The sequence below is a fragment of the Amphiura filiformis genome, chromosome 19 (assembly GCF_039555335.1).
Source record: "Amphiura filiformis chromosome 19, Afil_fr2py, whole genome shotgun sequence".
NCBI lineage: Eukaryota > Metazoa > Echinodermata > Ophiuroidea > Amphilepidida > Amphiuridae > Amphiura > Amphiura filiformis.
In genome coordinates this window covers 26,937,934-26,958,209 of record NC_092646.1, presented here as the reverse complement: position 1 = coordinate 26,958,209, position 20,276 = coordinate 26,937,934, and the positions used below count along the sequence as shown (strand labels likewise).

General features: G+C 43.3%; 1 protein-coding gene across 1 annotated transcript in view; it reads right to left on the bottom strand.

Moving 5' to 3' along the window:
* Positions 1–283: 283 nt before the first annotated feature.
* Positions 284–20,276, bottom strand: part of LOC140141122 (uncharacterized) — a 103,377-nt gene continuing 83,384 nt past the window's right edge. Inside the window, exons 2-3 of the mRNA XM_072162908.1 lie at positions 8,375–8,695; positions 284–407 (exon numbers count right to left, since the gene is read on the bottom strand). Of these exons, the coding sequence (XP_072019009.1) occupies positions 375–407; positions 8,375–8,695 (354 nt within the window). The 3' untranslated portion in view covers positions 284–374. The remainder of the gene's footprint in view (positions 408–8,374; positions 8,696–20,276) is intronic.

Sequence of the window (20,276 nt, the reverse complement as noted above, 5' to 3'; positions counted from 1 at the left end):
ATTTTGAGTAGGTTTAGACAATAAATATAATGATATTTGGCCAAAACTTGAACTCATTTGCAATGAAATGTCATTTTTTATTAAGCAAAGCACTACATGTATAATATATGGCTTTTGCACTGGCAATGTGATTGCAATGGCTGTTGAATTCTGCAACTTTTCCGACGTAGAACTTCATTTCGTGGAATTCGACAAACTTTTATGGCATAAAGCAACATTTTTATAGTAAGTACACTGCTCGGGAATGTTCATAATTGGTTAAAAGCGAGAAATGCGGCGTTAAAAGTGAGATCTCGTATTTTACCAGGCCTTAATTTTGAGTAACCAAGAAATGGTCACATTGAAGAAATTACTGTCAATCATTAGCATAATCCTTACCTTCCTTTCCTTGAGAGACCAAGTTCCTTCTGAAAAACAAACACACAAGAAAATGAACTATTAGTAAACTGCAGCAATATAATGCAATGATTGGAGATACATACACAATGACACCCCTCCGACATGTTTGCACATATGCAAGCACACCCCAACATGTGGACACCCCATACACACACAAATAAGCTGTATGTGCTAACTTAAATTATACCAGAATCTGCCTTCCGCGCATCTATATACAAGCTGAACCGAGTTGACTATTTGTATCCAGAGCTACGTAATGGGCCAGTTGAAATCCATACACTGGTATGGAAAACCTGTAGATTTCATAATGGAGTCACCCATTCAGGTAACCCCATTTGAAATTCACACTCCCTGTGTGGAAGATTAACGTAATGTCTTCCATAGGAGGTGTATAGATTTCAACTGGAAGAGCTCAAAGTGCAAACCACCTACCCACATCTTTGGTTGCAATTCTTGATACCGAACATTTACATTTAGGTGCAGAAACTGCCTTCTCCGACACAACATAGGTCTAAATTATGTTTGAAACAAACACCTCCTTCAGACACAGCATCACAGGCATAGCACGACCCCCAAAACACATCAAGGCTTCCTTCCGCACAGAAAGGTCTGAACAGTGATGATGTCAGAATTCTACGAAATCAAGTGATCATGACTTCATCTTCACTATGGACCACAATGGCCTCAACCCAATGGCATAGTTCAATAACCTCAATTAAACAATCATAGTGCAAAATTTGACCTCAAGTTGAAGAGTATGAGTTTTTGTACCCAAATTTTCAAAGATCATTCAATGAATGTGCAAATGTATTGGGGTTAAACAACTGTGCCCTGATAGATGAACATGTTATGGATCCTAGTGCTTATAATGCCAGCTACAAGTTTCTTCAAATAGGCCAATACTTTTAACGAAAGGACAGAACATAACTGGAAAAATACAATGTCTTGAGGGGTGGTGAAAATACTAAAAAATAGAAGGGTATTTTTTGACATTCCTTTTGGAGATATTCAAATTCGTACAAAAATCGGTTCAACCGTTCTTGACAAGATATTTTACATTTGTGTATGACTGAACTAAACATCAAGAAACTTTGGCACTTGCTGATGCCCTCTTTATTGTGTAAATAGAATGGGGTCACACAAAGCTATCCTGATTTGTTGGCGAGGATCTATATGAACAATCAAACTTTTTTTCTGGCCTTACAACAAGCCATTAGGTATTGTGTTCTTGAGTTATAAAGTTCAAATCAAATTAAGAAAATAACGCAAAACAAAGTATGGAACACTGTTGCTTTAATTGTTTCCAAATAAAATTTGGACATAATGAAGTGGTGATCGTAATCATGCTTCAATAATGGACTCTTTTAACAGGGATGCAAGCTGACTTGAAGAAAAAAGCGCCTGAAAAGTGTGTGAATCGGGGCCAAAAGCCTCCAAAACGGGCTGAAAATAAAGAAAAGTACGGGAATTTGGACTTCATAAAAGCAGGAATTCCTGCAAATGCGGGAAAACTTGCATCCCTGTTTCAAAATTAGTTTCTTCCCATTTCCATTCCATAGGAATGCAATGGGAAGTGACAGTTTTTCAAAAAGGTCTGGCCCCCTCCCTCCAGCATCAGTTTAATCAACTTTTCCTTGACATTCAATCACAAACCATAACATTTGGATTACGTCCCAGATCGTCCCAAATTTTGTCAGAATTGATTGGGGAATTATTTTGTACACTGTCTAATCAGCCTCTTCAAACTAAATTACATACCGAAGGGAAACATGCAATTATTATGCCAAAGATGACATCAACCATGCCAATTCTGGTCTGCACCCACAACTGGGTGCTGTTGTACGGGGAGAAAGGGGTTTAAGGGACCGTTCACAAACACTTGTTGGGGGCCTGATGAAAAATGGGGTGTCCTTAAAAGTTTTGACCCTCCTAAGCGGGGCCCTGAAAAATATTGACCACAAATTTTCCCGGGAAAATTGAGTTTATATGCTTTTCTATGGGGTTGGCCGATAATTTTCATGTCAAAAAGGGGAAGCCCTGACATTTTTAAGATCTGAAAAGGGGGCCCCCAAAAAAATTTTGTGATGAAATTTTTTTGCATCAGCCCCCCCTAACAAGTGTTTGTGAACAGTCCCTAATAATGTTCACAATGTTGTCCCTGAAGTTGCAATCTACAGACAGTTAAAGAATTAAGGCACCGGTTCTTTTCACCCATGTATATCTTAAACATGTCATAATTGGAACCAAAAGCCAATAGCTACATCTTTTAGCTCGGATTTAAGACTTCATTGGTTGAAATCGGTCAACAGATTAGGGTTAGGATTATGGTTGCTCTATTTTTGTCAATGTCATGGATGAGGCGTGTAAATGCAAAACGGAAATCCCAACTGGCTAATATCGGATTTATATTCAAGATCAGTTGTATATTTCCCAATACAAATCAAAAGCATGACTTATGCACTACATATCCAACTGTTTTTTATGCACTAATGACAGCACAAATCGTTGCTAATTATCGAATAAATATGACAATCGGATCAAATTTTGCCATGAAAACCACAACACTCAAGATTTCTATGAAACTGGAAAACCAATATCACATCAATCAATGCTCTTCGGTACAATCCACATAGCCTTCAATCAGCCATAGACTATAAAATATTAAGGCCTATGTCATGAACTAAAAAATTACCTACATTGCTTAAATTTCTATTTACTGTAGATGGGTAATTTTTGTGTAATACTTCTCTGTAGCAAAAAAAATACACCAATTGCAATCTTTTTACAAGACTTAATATATAGTATGCAAAAAGTGTGAAAATCAACTGCTCAGTGTCAGATGTGGGTAAGTGCCATGTGTAGCTGCCATGTGTAGATGAGTACAATATACCATGTGTAAATTGCCAATAATGTTCACAGGGTGGCAGCTATTGCACAACCCACTTCTGGCACTGAGCAGTCAAAATGTCCACTTTACAGGCCTTTTAAGTTGGGCCTCATGGAAGAGGATACCTTATAACATCCACTGATTTAGTAACCCAGGCAAAAGTAAAAATAAAACAAACAAACAAACAAACAATATGTACTTTATGTTTCATACTGATGTAAAATCAGAAAAACTTTTTAATATGGTCGCTCAAGAAAATTTGTCTGTGTCTTAAAACAATCAAGACATCAGATTAGCAACATTCATGTGTTATCTATCCCAAACTTAAACCCCAAGGATTAAAGTGGAAAGGATACAATATATTTAACAAATGATCCCAATCAAGACATCCACTGTCCTCAGAATAAGGTTAAATAAGTTTGGTCAAAGACCTCTATACATGATATGAGCCTCACTCCCCTTTACAGTCTCATCAGCCGCAATCAACAGCCTCTAGCATATACACACTATCATGTTTAAAAGGGACAAACGAGGGGAAATTACCAAGCCCCACATTACATCAATGGCAATAACGGCTCGTAACCGCACCATCCCGGTTAACTTAAGCTTGTATGTCTGCATTTTTGGAATATGCAATTCGATGTCCTCCTCTTGAACGTCAGAAGCAATTTTACCAACAACAAACTGTCACCGAACCTTCGTTGACTCATGAATCAAGGCAAATTTGTAAAACCACAAATTGTCATTATACTCGTGTATAGGGAGTAAAGTTTAAAGGGAACTAAATGGATGCTTGTTATTGCTTGAAACTGAATTAATTAATAGTCAAGAAGCTAACAATTTCTGGGTACAATACTCTCAACCCCAGAGACAACAGTACCGTATTCCAAGTTTGTAATGAAACGACCGACTCTCGCAAGTCAAATGCAGAAACTGCAAAACAGCAGACATTAATCAAATTATGAAAGCCAAATGTCTAAATATTGCACTTTTGAAATTCATCACTTTCAATATTTTATATGCTTTTCCACTATTGTTACACAAAACAAAAGTTTCAAAACAGCCAAAAACCAATTGTCTGTCCTGTCCACTATTTTTCCTCATGAATATTATTAACTTGAAAGCAAACACCACCCTGGAACGGGCTGTCTAGATAAAGGTCTCGGCCCAAAGAAGCCAAAATGCCTCAAGTTTCCACCTTATCTTCAATCTACATGGACACCTGATCACCTGGGCTTCTATTTTATAAAAAAAGACCTATCTTAGAGGGACATATGGACTTAGGCTGCTACTAGACTAAATACATCAAGCAGGTGCAGCTGAAGGAAATATTGACCTCAGCCAGCAAATGTAAGCTTATTTGCTCCTGGACAGAAATGCGAGTCTGTCTTGATTATCTGTTAGGACTCGATGCTTGCTTACTCCTGGATAAAAGCTTATAAAATCCATCTAAATGGGCTATTCCATTTAAAGCCCACCCTCCCCTGAGGAAGATAGATTTTGCAAATATCTTCCACAGGGGGATGATGCTTTTCAAATAGAATTAGCTTGGGATAATTATTTTGAAACCCATACTCCCCCTGATAAGGGGTGATTTCAACTGGAACAACTGAATCGAATCGAGACTGCAAAAACCTGAGAAAACCTACTGCATCTGGGATTACTATTTCTCCTTTCTTTTGACTTGAACTTCATTTGCAGAAAAAATTATCCTTCCCAATTACAGGAAATTTGATTTTCTATTTGTTCCTTAAAATAGACAGCTCAAGCCTGCATGAAAAAAAGATGATTTCCAGGTGAATTGCTAGCATTTTGTGTCCAGATGACAATCATTTCCTAAAAATTCCTGAATATCAGGGGTGGGGGAGGGGAATTGAAATTAAACTAAAAGACAGTTGGGGATACTAATTTGCAGGGGCGTAGCAAAGGCCTCGGGGGGCCCATGGACAAGGAGCAGTGCGGGGCCCCTAACATTTCCTTTATCAGCCATATCTTTAACCCATAATAACAACTAATAATACTAATTAGTAATGTCGTCACTAAATGCTTTTAAAAATGCCCACTGTTTCAAAGCTGAAACGTCATTTTATTTGTTTTTCTAGTCTCAGAAATCTTCTAGATTTTCGAATTTTGTGCATAATTGCATAAATTATATTCTTATAATTATATACTTACAAAAAGCTATATAGTTTACTCCAAATTACCAGTGGCGGTGGCAGCATTAAAATGTAGGTGGTCAGGAGACAAGCATATTTCGTTCCGGTTTTACTTGGACTTATTTTTGTTATTTTTTTTTATTTTTCGTTATAGACTCCGCAAACTGGTGTGTTTTGCTATTTGATTGGGCCAGTTTCGCGCCAAAAATTTTACACTGTTACCAATTTGGGCCCAACACACGATGTTTTAAGTGCTAAAAAAGGAAGATGAACAGGGCAATTATTGCTTTACTTTTTCTGCTATTAAGATTTTTATGGAAAAATTTAAGCGGTGATCTTAAGATAATTTACTAAATCGTTTTTTCACTAATTATAATTTTGCATGGAATAATTTTCATAAATTTTCCAACATACTATAGGGGCCCCTTGCTTGCTGTAAATATCACAAAGATGCAAATGTTTAATTTGAAGAGTAGGGGGGCCTATCGTTTTGACGAATTTTATTGAACCTCAATTGCCTTATGGCGAATCTTACAGGGGGCCCCATCAAAATCTGATAGGCCTACTAGGACAAACTAAACTGCTTGTGTTTAGTTTCGTTAATTAAGTAGTCAATATAATTGACAATGCACTGCACTTAATTAGAGTTACATGGGGTTTTTTATCTCTCTTTTTTTTCTTATTTCATTTTCGCTTTTGCTCGGGGCCCCTAAACCCTCGGGGCCCATGGACTTCGTCCACCCTGTCCTCCCGCTTGCTACGCCCCTGCTAGTTTGCTTATTCTTTTAAAAAAATATCAAAACTATAGTAATTGTTTCATTTTTAAACTGTCTTGTTTTCCATATCTATGCTCTTCCAAACTGTAATATTAGCAAAATTGACATTTTATCTTACAAATTGGTTTCAAGTTCCTATCTGCTTAATTATCTGTAAGCCTTATTATTTACTAATTTGAGTAAATTTTAATTTTTCTGCTTGGATCAATTCCTTATGACAAATAAAATATTACCAACACCGATTAATACACCATGAAATATGAATAATACATAACTATTAACTGCAATCAAATCAAATCAAATGTGACATTATTATTTTTCCTGCGGGTGATTTCCATGAAAATCCCGTCATCAAGTCACACACTGCTTGCTACTGCTATACTTTGAAATCCATGCAAAAACAGCGACCTCATAAAATCATCAGAAATTGATACAGATTCTCCGTAGCGGCACGAGCGACACGTGTCAGCTGTAAAGCATCATTTTGCATGTTGCCTGGTTGTGCATTATAAGCGCTAACATAAAATTTTGTTTGCATAATAAATCTGGAAAAATAAAACCATGCAATTCTTGATATCAGTTCGTAAGACTGATTTTCACTTTCCATGGCTGGAAATGACTTGTCAATATGTGAAGCATATGTCGTGGTGTATTTAATGATTTCTTTGAACTCAAAACATATTGGTGTGATCCTGTAATAACTGTTGAATACATCATAACTTTTTGACAAGACATATCCACTTGAGACATTAAAGACCTTGTTTAGAAATGCAGATTCCCCGTATATGATATGCAACAAAGGAATCAAATACTGCAACAATATCTAATACTGCTTTATTTGACGTAATCACATTAAGAAAACTGTCCGAATACGATACCAACGACCCAGTTAATAACAGGTTAAGTGTGTATTGCGGTTTGGAGATTATCTAGGCTAAAATAATGCCTGCATCAAAACTAAGAAAGTGAAAAACTGTCCTGTCATGATTGCATATATAAACAGTCCTTTTACTATGAACTGAATACTCAAATTCTACTTTTAGAGATGTTAATGTTCTGCATACTACCCATATATAAAAAGTCCCAAGTTTTGAGATATTTTCTCAAAATATCAAGAGCTATCTCAAGAACCACTGAACCAATGTTCTGCTTGTTTGTTCTCATTTTAATGCATTTTCATGCTGATTCCATATCTGGTCATAAAAACGTACAATTCTGAAATAATTTTTTGAAACTTTTTGTCTGCAGTCACACCCGGGTGGAGAAGGATAAGAACTCTTTCCATGACTGTATTGTCAATGATTCCCTGGCCAGAAAATTCCCTTCTTATATAAGGCCAAAATTGGTTTGTTGTGTTTTACTCCCAGGGTAAAATGGGAGAGGTTGGATGCCTCCCCCAGATCAATATGCCATTATGAAATTCTGCACAAAGACAGGTATAGCACTGGTCAGAAGGGCGGCCAAAATTAAATTAAAATGTGATGTGATCAAGCTCAGGGGTAGCGCTAGGCTGCATTTTGGGGTCCCGGACCCACCAAAATAGAGTTCGGACCCCCTGTTTTTATATTTTCTGTGAGTTCAGGGGTCCCTGCAGACCCCCAGTTTTTCAATCTAGCGCTAACGCAGACATACTATTTATGCTACATTTGTGCAACTCGGACTCACCAAACTCTACTTCGGACCCTCTACTTTTTAATTTTCTGCAAGTTCGGGGGTCCCTGCGGACTCTGGAATGTTTTGTTCTAGCGCTACCCCTGATCAAGCTAAATTAGGCGGTGGTCAGGATATGGAGGATCAATGTGTAAAAAATTCCTATGTAATTCCTTTGTTTTTGTGATGACTAAAATTTGAAACAAAAGGCGATCTAGAGAGTTAGAAACATTAAGTTTTCAGATAAACCCTACAAAATTTCTAGTATGTCTATAAAAGGGTGGAATTTGATTCAAGTCCTATCAGACTAATTTTGCTTGATCGCATTACATGCTAAGAAAACCCTCTTTACATATCGACTGCTCAACGCCTGAAGAGGTTTAAGTGCAATAGCTGCCATGTGTAACTGCCATGTGTAGATGTGTGTGTAAATTGGCAAATGTTCACAGGGCAGCTATTGCACTTACCCACTTCTGGCACTAAGCTGTTGATATTGGGATACTTACAATGCTAGCTGTTAATGATGGTGCTGATTGGCCCAACAACTGCCTCATTCTCTGCAGATTGGACGAATCGCCCAACGTGAGGGCGTTTGTGGTACTGCTATGATATCCCATCTTGGGCGTACTGGATGAAACGACGTTTAGTCCGCTAATGAGACTTGCACCAAGACTTCCTCTCCGTCCATTGCCGAACCGACCTTCGTCTATGGATAGAGGGCGGTTTAGCTTTGGAAAGGCGCGTGGGAATGATGCATTGAATCCGGCGCTTCGAGGTTGGGGGCTTTGGGGTTCCAGACAGCGGTGTTCTACGTCTTCATAATCACTCTGAAAGGAGAAGAGAAAATAAGAGAGAGTGAATGGAATATTCAAGATAAAGACAAATAATTTAGTACTTGTAAGCAAATGTGATTGAGGAATAGTAATGTATACCCCCAATATTTTACCAGGGAATGGGGCACAGATAATATGGCCAATATTTAGTGCATCACATCTCAGGTGGAAATGGAAAGCCATACAGGTTTTAAGGGTTAACAGTTACCCTAAATTAAGCATATGTGTGTTTTGTTGAAAATATCTTGTCATCATGGAATAATTGGACTTTGTCAAAATAATACAAGAACAATTTTCAAAAATCATCAATTGCCAAGTACTCAAAAAAGAAATGCAAACTATCATTATTTAATGTCTTATTTATCGCAGAACAACTGAAAATCACAGACTGTGCCTCAAGAAAAACAATACTAAATTATGTTTTCAAAAAAGAAAGAAACTAAATTGTCTAAATTTTATCGTTTCTATAATCACGAAAACGATCACACATGACAGACTGTGCCTCAAGATACTACAAACTACAATTTGTAACCACAACAAGATGATTATTAGAGGCCATCAGCATTTGATGTCTGTGTTAAGAAAAATCACTCTAGCCTACGGTGACTTGTCCCATTGAAGACTGCTGTAGTAATATTTACTTTTATACATAAATGATATATAAGATCTGTCTTATTCCCCTGATTCCAAATAAATTATACAGTTGCATTTGAATTGTCTATGTTGAAGGGTATCATATTTATTGCTAAATAAACTTTCTATTTTTTTTTTGTCAATTCTTTTGTTCTTTTCAGTTGGAGCATTGCGTCTAGGATAACATCTCTCAGATCATTTTCTTCGTAAGTTAGTCCTATAATTTCCGTACCCAAGGCACATAATCAAGTGATATAGGTTTTAAAAGGATCTAGTTGTCATTTCTAATGTTTGCTTTTGTTTACTTGTTTATTTATTTTTGCATTCTTTTGTAATTGTGAGCATACAAGGTCAATGACCTTTGCAGATTTTAAACATACATACACTAAAATGCAGGTTTTAACCAAACAAAAACATTTTTCTGTAATTCTATATAACATGAATAAATAAACACAAGTCACAAAACAAATTTGTGCTAATTTCTACTCTGGCGACCCTGGCTGAACTCAATCCAGAGGGTGGAAACAAGTGTATATTTATTCAGGGACTACCTTTTGAGGAGAGCAATCACTCTCTACTGCCCTCCTTAAATCTGAATATGAGTGATTTTTAGCTCTCCTTAGTTGACCATTCTATTATAAATGCTCTAAACAGCTGTTCTTGAAGGCTCCAGAAGAGCTATTTACTCTCCCTCCTCCAAATTCCAAAAGACAGTCTATGTGTATTTAGTAAGAGAACTAGAAAGGATTTGCCAGCATTGGAGCAAAACATTTTGACCCACTAGCCCAGAGGCCCAATTGAATAAATTGATGTGGTTTAGGTCCTCCAACATTGTAACTTGTCAATTTTTTCCTAAATTTGTATTATAATCATATATGTTTTGATTTGTGTAAGGAACAACTAGATCCAGCAAGTAACAACCATATTGCAACTTGCCCAATCTTTTACAACTCTTAAGGTAGCTCACTCGGATACTACACCCTTGCAGGAAAATAGCTCATGCATCAAATCAATCAGGTCTGTTCATTTACATCTTGAATCATTCATAAGAATGGAAGGTATTTTCCCCACCTATTTTAAGAGTTTTGTAGGAATTGTAACAATTCTTATGTTTTTCTTTATTTTCAAGTCAGGAGCTCAATTTTAAGAACTTTCCAAAACGTGGCACAAATAACCAAATAATTCATTCATTACTAACAGTCAGACAACAAGTGGAGGCATGGTAGCCGTATAATATCGCTCATTAACAAGTCTAATTCTATTCGCTGATAACACTTTTATGCCTGTACTGAATCAAACAGTCTCCTTGTGGGGCTCTTCGTACATCCCACGCCTTTGCTTGTACACTACCATCTCAATATGCTCATCATTCAAGGCACAGTTCTTTGACCCTCATACGTTTGTACATTCAATAGAATGACCTTTATAAAATCTCATGCTTCGCAATTTGGGGTCAAATTGTTAGATATGGTTGTTGAATGAAGGTAAGGAACTTTGCCATTGGATGTGCAACCATGCTGGCTCAAAGGGAGTCTTGTCAAAATACCAAACTAATGAAAAGTGGAAATGTTCGCGGCACAATTTTCATGCTTTTCACAATTAATACTGCCATTAAATATAAAAATGCACATGTATTCTTTTATACATAGATCTATTACGAACACTCACAATCGAATCACAAATTTAAAACAAGCAATGAAGTTCAACAAAAGCAAAGTGCAAAAAATTACACACAAAAATTACCATTTTTACACTACATTAAAAACAAGAGCATATTGTTTTTATGCAGTACTGCTTAGTTAATCATCAAAGATGAATTTCAGTTTGAACCTATTAACAAAGTAGTCTGAGACTGCAAACAATCAAGACATTTTAAAACTTAAGAGCACATTAAAACTTATCAGTGGTATTGCCCCCCCCACAACATCAGAACTATAGCAACCCTATTATCAATATAATTCACTGAAAACTTTAGGTCAGGATATACATTGTTTGAGGAAAAAAGTTGAAAAACACCTTTTTTCGCTAAAAACTTAGCTAAATACAATGTTTATGTTAACTGTAGTTCATATATATCCTTTGATGCATCCTCCATAAGCAGCATAGTTTGGGGGAAGTGTTACTAAAAACAAAATGTGTGAACTTGTAATTAATAAACAGTAAAACCAGATGATCTTTATATCCCTGATCTTTCCACATGTTCTTGGATCAAGTTGCGAATGATGTCCCCTACACTAAATTGTGATGGGAAATGTATGCAGCCCTGAATCCAGATAACACAAAATAAACTTCACTACACTTCCGTTCTTCCGAATTTGTAAGTTCCGCCAGTGTGTTTTTTTTTTTGTGGTTGCTCACCAAGTGTGCCACCAACCCACCCCTGTACGTGTGTGTGTACACTCTGTGCTTTTTAGTTAACGTGCAAACTTCGATACGGCAACCAGTATAATATGCACTTTTGTCACTACCAACCAAACACAGGACCTAAGGTAAAGCCAAGTATAACTGCACCGTCCATTGCAATAAATGAATACATCCCTAATTGATGATAAGCGGAAAACCATCCACATAGGATTCTGGGCGACACCATGCAACGCAATGATCATTACTCAAATGGGATTTACTTGCTATTTACACATCTTGTTGAAAGAATACTTGGAAAATGTTAATGGTGTCATTTTCAACTTAAAAGGCAATTTTACACCTCTACCAGTGGCGGCACTACAGGAGGGCAATGGGGGGGCATTTGTCCCCCCCCTCCTACTTTTCTTGCCCCTCAGTTTCTCGCTGCCCACTTTTAAGGAAAATACCCACAATTACAGAAATGGCCACTTTTGCGTCAATTTTGTCCAAGATTGGTTATCATGTTTTGATGGTTATCATATGGATGCATGTAGAAAATATGAGTAAAATTGGGCGGAAAATCAATTTATAAATTTTAATCGATATTGAGTGGCCAATATATCCTTTTTTTTTTAAATCCTGACATCAATAGTCCTAAGTTTATGGTCAAGATGTGACTTTCTTTTAAACTAGAAAAATTCTTGATAGGTATGAAAAAAGTAGGTTGCTGATTCCTCACCTTTTCAAGCTCATACCAAGGACAAAGTTCACTGACCATCAAATACACCTATACTAGTCCCAAACAGAAATGTTTGGTAGACTCATAACCGGTGCGATCTTACCTTTCCGATGTTGATTAAGATACTTCTTGCATCGATCCCGAGATGCGGAAAAACCAATAGTCATTTTGTCCCACATAAATGAATAAATAACAAAAACCCCGATCCCCGGTGGACTCACCCAAAAGGTGACGTCACACCATATGATCGTCCCTTATCCGACTTGGGATCCCCTACCGGACCAAACTTGTAGGGGGTGGCGGGGTCGGGATAATCAACATCGGAAAGGTAAGATCGACCGGTGTACTGAGTCTACCAAACATTTCTGTTTGGGACTAGACTCAGTACACCGGTCGATCTTACCGCTTCCGATGTTGATTAAGATACTTCTTGCATCAACATCTGAAAGATCGATCTAGCAAGTAACCGACGGATGGAGGTACAAGATTGGTCAGCATCTGATCAGGGATCGGGAGCGGGTAACGATGGTTTTCGCGAGGTCAGAAAATATTTTCCCCCAACGGTCGGGAAAACAAAAAAGACCACGCGATCACAGACATAAACCTCCTTACTTAATAAGTTTGGTGGTTAAGAATAGCGACACTGGTTCTTACCATGCTGAGCATTCTGAATAGTCTGAAAACCTGGTACCCGTACACCACCGTATTATGATCGCCGAACAATGTCCGGTAAACCTCCGCCCGTCTCTGATTACTAACGTAAACGGAAGTATCGTAGAGAAGGGCGAAGGTGGCTTCCGGGACACCGCCTGCTAGATCTCCTCAAGGGACAACCGAACGGTATACCTAAGATGATGAGATAGCTCGTGTCGAGTGGGTCGTGGGGACGCGAAACCTTCGCGATCCCCCGGACCCCACCAACACCTGGACCAGCCACTGCGACAGCGGCTGGACCGAAAGGCTTTGTAAGGGTGATGAATGCGGTCGTGAGTCCCTCGCAAGGCTTGTGTTCGGAAGAAATAGTGCTGCAGCGCCTTATCGGACACCCCAGCCTATCTTTGGCTTCAGCCGAACCTTGCCCAACCCTGGGGATTGGAGAGGGACGAATGTCGGTATGCACCGTGCCCGTTCAGAGTCACGAGAACAGAGCGCCGAACCCGTGTCGCGCCAGTGTTTGTGAACACGGAAGCTAACCTCGAGACCGTGTGCAACTCAGCACCGCCGTCCGAAGCCAACGCCAAACCGGAAAGCCATCTTGAGAGTTACGTATTTAAGCGTCGCTTTTGGACGGAAGGTCAAAAGGTGACCCTTAAAGTAATCTAAGACTGTGTTGGGATCCCTTAGGAGGATCACTTTCCTTTTTGGTAGACATTCGTTGAACATACCGTCGAGGCGTAGACTAATAAGGTAACCATCGTCTATGATAGTCGACCCGTCTCGAAACCTCGGTGAATGGAGAGGACAGCTGACTTATAGCTGGCCCCAGTGGCCCGCTGAAGTCTTGCTTGGAACTTTTCTGTCAGAAACTCCGGAACTAGCAGCACAGAGGCTCTAGCGGGAGAGCTATTTGTCTCATTGCACCAAGCGTAGTATGGAGCCAGACTCTGGCTATACGTACGGAGGGTAGACTTCCGTCCAGCCCGGCGATGAGAAAAACAGCTTCTGATGAAAAGTATCCCTCGCTGCTGCGTTCCTGGTAAGGGCCATGCAGCTAACTGCAGGTGCTCTAGTGATAGACTGGGTACCTCCGCTCCGGGCATCCGGAGTAGATCTGGTACCTGGGAGTGCCAGCGGCCTTGCCGCTAGCAGAATGACAATGCAGTCTTCCCACCCGATCTTGGCCACCACCCTCATGAGTAGTGAGATCGGAGGGACTGCATAAGCTGTCATCCCTCCCCAGTCTATGAACAGAGCGTCCACGGTGAATGCTTGGGGGTCCGCGACCCTTGAGCAGTACACCGGCAGTGGATGATTGCGATGAGATGCGAACAGATCTTTCGAGGGGTGGTACATCCCTTGAAGATCGTCTGAGCGACTCTGCGGAGCAAGGGACCATTCTGCTGGTCCCGACACCCTTCCTCGTGACAGATTGTGCGCGAGGATGCTGGTGACGCCAGCGATGTGTATCGCTCTCATCGTAATCTGCCTGAACTTGCACCACCCTATCAGGTGTCGTGCATGCAGGCTCAATCGTGGTGGCCCGGAGTCCCCTTGTCTGTTGGGGTAGGCTACCACGGTTGTGTTATCCGTCAGGACAACGGTATGTGATTCCACGATCACCTCCTCGTAAGCGAGGGAGGTTGATGTGAAACTCTGTCTCTATGGCCCCCATAGGCCCGAGACGGAGTCTCCGTGGATGTGGACCCCCCAGCCCCGTTTTGACGCTATGGTAGTCACTACGTGACATACCGGGGGTGCAGGAAACCTGACACCCTGGGTCAAATTGGGCTGATGGGTCCACCACCAGAGTTCCTCTCGCGATCTCCGACAACGGAACGCGAGGGATATTGGTGACGACTGGGCCTGCAAGCAGGCTAGAAGGTGTAGTTGGGTAAGCCTAACGTAGAAACGGCAGTACAGTACGAGGTCTACCATACTGGCCATTAGGCCTACCACCTTCATCCATGCCACAGCGGGTTTTGCCCGAGACTCGGCCAAGAGTCAGGCACACCGCACCATGTTAAATCACCCGCCGGGTGAGAGCACGCGAACCCCTCCGTGAGGGTGATCTGGGCCCCTACAAATAGTGGTGTCTGCGTCGGGACCACGCTGGACTTTTTGAGCTGATCAAAAATCCAGGGTCCGCACCCCACGGACTATCAACCCCATGAGACCCGTAGTCTTCAGTGGAGTGCGTCCGTATATGAGCCAAACGTTCAGGTAGCAACTGATGTTGACACCCCTGTGCTTCAGGTACGCTGCCACCGCTCTGACCAAGAGTGTTAAACACCCTGGGAGAGATGGACAGGCCGGGTGGCCGGTAGCAAAACTGGTAATTTTGATCCTGTACCTAGAATCGCAGATGCCTCCGATCTTGAGAGGCGATTGGCATATGCAGATAGGCGTCCGAGAGATCTAGCGATGCTGTTCCCATGCCCCTGATGGGGCAGGCTAGCACCGAGGCGAGAGTCCCCATTCTGAACCTCTTGGGTCTGAGGAACGTGTTCAACAGCCTGCGGTTCCGGATGGGGCTCCCGTCGCCGGTCTTCCTTGGAGCCAATGGCTCCAAGATCACCGTAGAACGGGGGTAGACCGGGACAATCGCCCGCTTCGTGAGAAGCTGTGTGATCCCTGTCAGTAGTGCCCGACGCTGGGGGCCGTCTGACGGCACTACTGTGGACCTCTGAAATGTGCAGACAGAATGTGGGGAGACTGGGTTGCCAGTCTGTAACCCCCACTCACCACTGACCATACCCAGGCGCTCAAAGAGATGGTTTCCCACCTCTGGGTGAAAGCCATAAGCGGTCGAATCCACTGGGAGATCCCCTGTGGAAAAACCGCTGAGCCCCCCAGGAATGCTCTGCCTAGCTTCCCTTGGAAGAGCGCTGGCTCTTCTTCGGGGGTTGCCAGCTGTTCCTGCGCTACCCTTGCGCCTCCCAGAAATGGGTGCTGCAGAGGTAGTGGGCTCGGGTACTGTTGGTGGTGCATGGCCTGCTGAAGTCGGAGCTCCTACCCATGGTAAGGGCAGTTTCCGACTTCTTCAGAGTGCTCCGTTGGTAGCTTCTTTGCACGGTCCTCCACCGTGGCGCAGAAGCATCCAAAGAGAAAAGGACCCTGCCTTTCCATCGCGTTGAGCGATTGGAGTGGCAGGCCCCACCCGGCGCTGAGTGGACACCCTATGGGCTAGGCCCATGGAGCTCTCGTTGAGGCTAGCTGTTAGCACCGCTAATAGGCTCACCTCGCGGAAGAGCTCAGATGTTGTCTGAGCGTGATACGCTTGACGACATCTGGGTCCCTCTCGGATCCCCTCAGGTAGGTCCCGTGGTCCTCCCGCGTTACACGCAGAGGAAGCGTGCAAGCACGCGGCGCCATAGCTCTACTGAGCTCGACAGCCCTACGATATCTACCCGTGAGGTTTGCCGGGAATGAGAGTGCAGGCGTCCCCTGTGAGGAAGCAGCAGCTGAGCATCCTACTGAAAGGATCCCTGGTCCTCCTCCATGGACTCCCCTTAGGGGGTGTCCGGAGGAAGATCAGTGTGCTGTTGCTCCCCTCGCAAGGGCAGCGGGGAAGGAGATTGTAGTGATGTCACTACGGACTCAGCTTCCGACTCCTTTCCTCGCCCACAGTATCCGTATCATGCTCCGATGATGACGGTAACTGAGGACGGGCATCTGAAAGCGGGTAAGAAGGCATAACCACTGTGTGGCTCGCCGACTACCTGCCAGCAGAAGAGGGAGTACTCCCGCAAGACCCTGAGGTATCCGCCATGGCACCACTGGGTCCGCATGCTCGCGCAGCCGTCGTCCTAGCGCTAGCAGCACGGGGCCTACCCTGATCAAGATCTGGGTTAGCCCCATGCCGGCTGGCCTGGTCAACAGCTGATGTTGGTACTGCGTGGCCATCGCTAGGCGACACTTGCCACGGTGCTAGGCCGTGGAAGAAACACCCTGCGGCGGGTACCACGGGGCATACCCAGCCGCAGCTGACCCTGAAAGGATCCGCCACCAGGGTAACCCCATGGTACTGCAGTACCAGCACCGCCTCCCCCCCCCTTGTTGCCACAGAGACTGTGGCGACTAAGGCGGGTGCTGCGGTACCGGTGCGGTATCAGCGTGGGTACCCGTGAGGGTTCCCAACTGTGGACCGCTGGACCCTCGCCACACTGCGTTCGCTGTTTGGGGGATCAAGCTGTGTGCTGGCGTGGTACCGGCGCGGTACTAGCATGGGTACCCGTGAGGGTTCCCGGCTGTGTACCGCTGTAGGCGCGTGGTTCCAGCGTAGGTGCCCGTGAGGGCTCCGGCTGTGTACCACTGTACCCATGCCTCACTGCGTTCCCCGCAAAGGGATCAAGCCGTGTGTATGGGTACCCGCCATACCGCTGTCCCTTGGCTAGAGGGAGCTTGCCTAGTACCACGGGTAGCTGAGCGTGCATACCCCCGATCAATCACCTCGCCACCTGAATAGGCAGCGTCAATCAATGGAGCTATGCCCTGTTGATTTGACAGTGATCGATCAAGAGAGGGTAATTGACCCATTGGCGATAATGGATCACCCACGCTCCGCTGGCTCTCGAGGACATAAGTGGGTTGTTGATCAGCTAGGCTGTTCAAGCTACTTACTGTACCCTCTAGAGCTTCGCCCAAGTTCGCTGTGTGTGGCGGACCACTCACGGCAGCTATGGGCGGGCGCATAGCGGCTACCACTGAAGTCAAGCCGTAGCTCGTCTTTGTAGCTGCCACGAATGCACCTGGGTCGCTGTCCCGTGAGAGACTGCGAGCCCAACCCCTGAATAATCGCCAGCCAGTCCCTGTGGACAGCCAGCAGCTATTCTAGGGCCCAGGGTATCACTCGGCGGTCCCGCCATGGAACGCTGCCGTGTGACAACCCCAGTTGGTTCTGCTAAGACTACACCCACAGCGTTAGCAGCGGTATCGTCTCTGCTGAACCCATGCATGCTAGGGTTCAACCCAGGCAAGCCCGGGTACCCTTGCATGCTGCCCGTCGCTGGCTACTACTGTGGCTGTTTGAGCCCGGAGATATGCCTGCAACAGACGGGTGTCCTCCTGCTAAAAACCCGTGAGGATTTTCGCTAGAGGACTGGTATCCTCCTGCTACAAAACCCGCTAGGGTTTTCGCTGGTGGTTACCGCTCTGCTGCCTGCTACTTTGCTCCGACGTATAGTCAGTGCTTTCGCTGGCTGCTGAGCCTTTGGACGCGCTTAGCAGTCCCGAAGGAACCGCCTGCTTGTCCGGGACCGGAGCCCCTTAAGCAGACCTGCCATGACCCATAGGGGCTGTCACAGCAGAATCTACCGTATCGACTGGTATCCTCCTGCTGCAAAACCCGCTAGGGTTTTCGCTGGTGGTTACCGCTCTGCTGCCTGCTACTTTGCTCCGACGTATAGTCAGTGCTTTCGCTGGCTGCTGAGCCTTTGGACGCGCTAGCAGTCCCGAAGGAACCGCCTGCTTGTCCGGGGACCGGAGCCCCTTAAGCAGACCTGCCATGACCCATAGGGGCTGTCACAGCAGAATCCACCGTGTCGACCTTACCAGTGCCCTTGGTAGATTTCTTCTTCGTCTTATGGCGATGACGGAGCCTATCCCAATCGTCAAGCTGGAACTCGGAGAGTCCTAAGCAAAAGAAAGACATCTAGAAGATCGTGAGCACTCCCTGTGGGGGAAACAGAGCGGGTGTGGGTCCCGCTCCGTCACCAGGGAAGGGCAAGCCCGACAGGGCCGAGGCGAAGCGAGGAGAAAAGGGGGGGCACTACCCCCCCCCCCCCAACACCCGCCCCAAGCCCAGCAAGCAAACCTGAGCACGGAGGCTGGTCGCTAACGTTAGTGGTAAAGTAAGGACTGGCTAACTTTATTACTAAAATGTCAGACGGGTCCCTACCAATCCCCACCGTATGAATATCTGATTAACTCGTCTTATCGGACGGTAATGAAGACATAACGATAGAGTAATCACCCTAACATAGCAACAATAACCTACCGTACATGAAATACAATGTGTATGTACAAACATCTATTGTAACTTACAGGCTGCAATGGTTGTTTTACGTGGGAAACAAAATGAATGGCGTCAACGTGCGGCCATTTTGAATTGCTCGTGTGTCCCGTATACAAACGGAGGCACGATATGTAGCTAAGTTTTGGATCGTTTTTGTCACTTTTTCGCCAGAAAATGCCGTCAAAACTATCCTCAGCCGAACAATACCGGTTTGGTTTTACCTAAGGTGTGAAACTACAACCGTATATCTCTTTGGTCGAGAAATTGTCTGTGTCAGTCGGAGACCAAGGAGGATAAGGGGCGATCATATGGTGTGACGTCACCTTTTGGGTGAGTCCACCGGGATCGGGGTTTTGTTATTTATTCATTTATGTGGGACAAAATGACTATTGGTTTTCCCATCTCGGGATCGATGCAAGAAGTATCTTAATCAACATCGGAAGCGGTAAGATCGACCGGTGTACTGAGTCTCTTATAATCTAACCTTATCTTAAAAATATCAAACCTCAACCTCCCATCAGTTTCCACATATACACTGTATAATGGAGAAAGGTGAACTTAAGCCTGGAAATGAGACTATTACAGGTTGACCTATACGACCTGGTTTCAAGGTCAAGCCTCATCTGTTGGCAAACTAACGCCTCATTTCAGTTCCCTTCCCCTACGCGTTTCTAACGGTTGCACACATTATGCGCGACAGACTGTGCAATTTCCTCCTGTGAGCCCGAAAAAGCTCCATCCCCTATCCCCACTTATTAAACTTAATCAAGTTTCGGCAATTTTATAAATAGTAAGTAGGATCGTTACAGTATGCAGGTGTAAGGGTGTGCAACTAGGCATTTTTCCTAAATGTTTTTGCCCTCGGGATGTTTTGAACCTAAATTTAACTAAAGTTTATCATATCATTTCATATGAGATCAGATCATGAGTTCACTTTGATGAATCCAGATTTGAGCCTTGCATATCAAGAACATTTTGTCCAAAATTGTTTTCTCCAAATGGTTTGGTCCAATGTTGTTTGTCCAAATACACTTTGTCCGAAATAGTTTGGTCCAAAAACATATCATCCATGTGTACTTGGGTCCAACAAAAGTTTGGTTCAACATTAATCAAGCCTAACATTTTTCTTTCATGCGTAGAACAATTTTTCAATTTTCTATTGGCCAAAAATATATGGGACAAAAGTC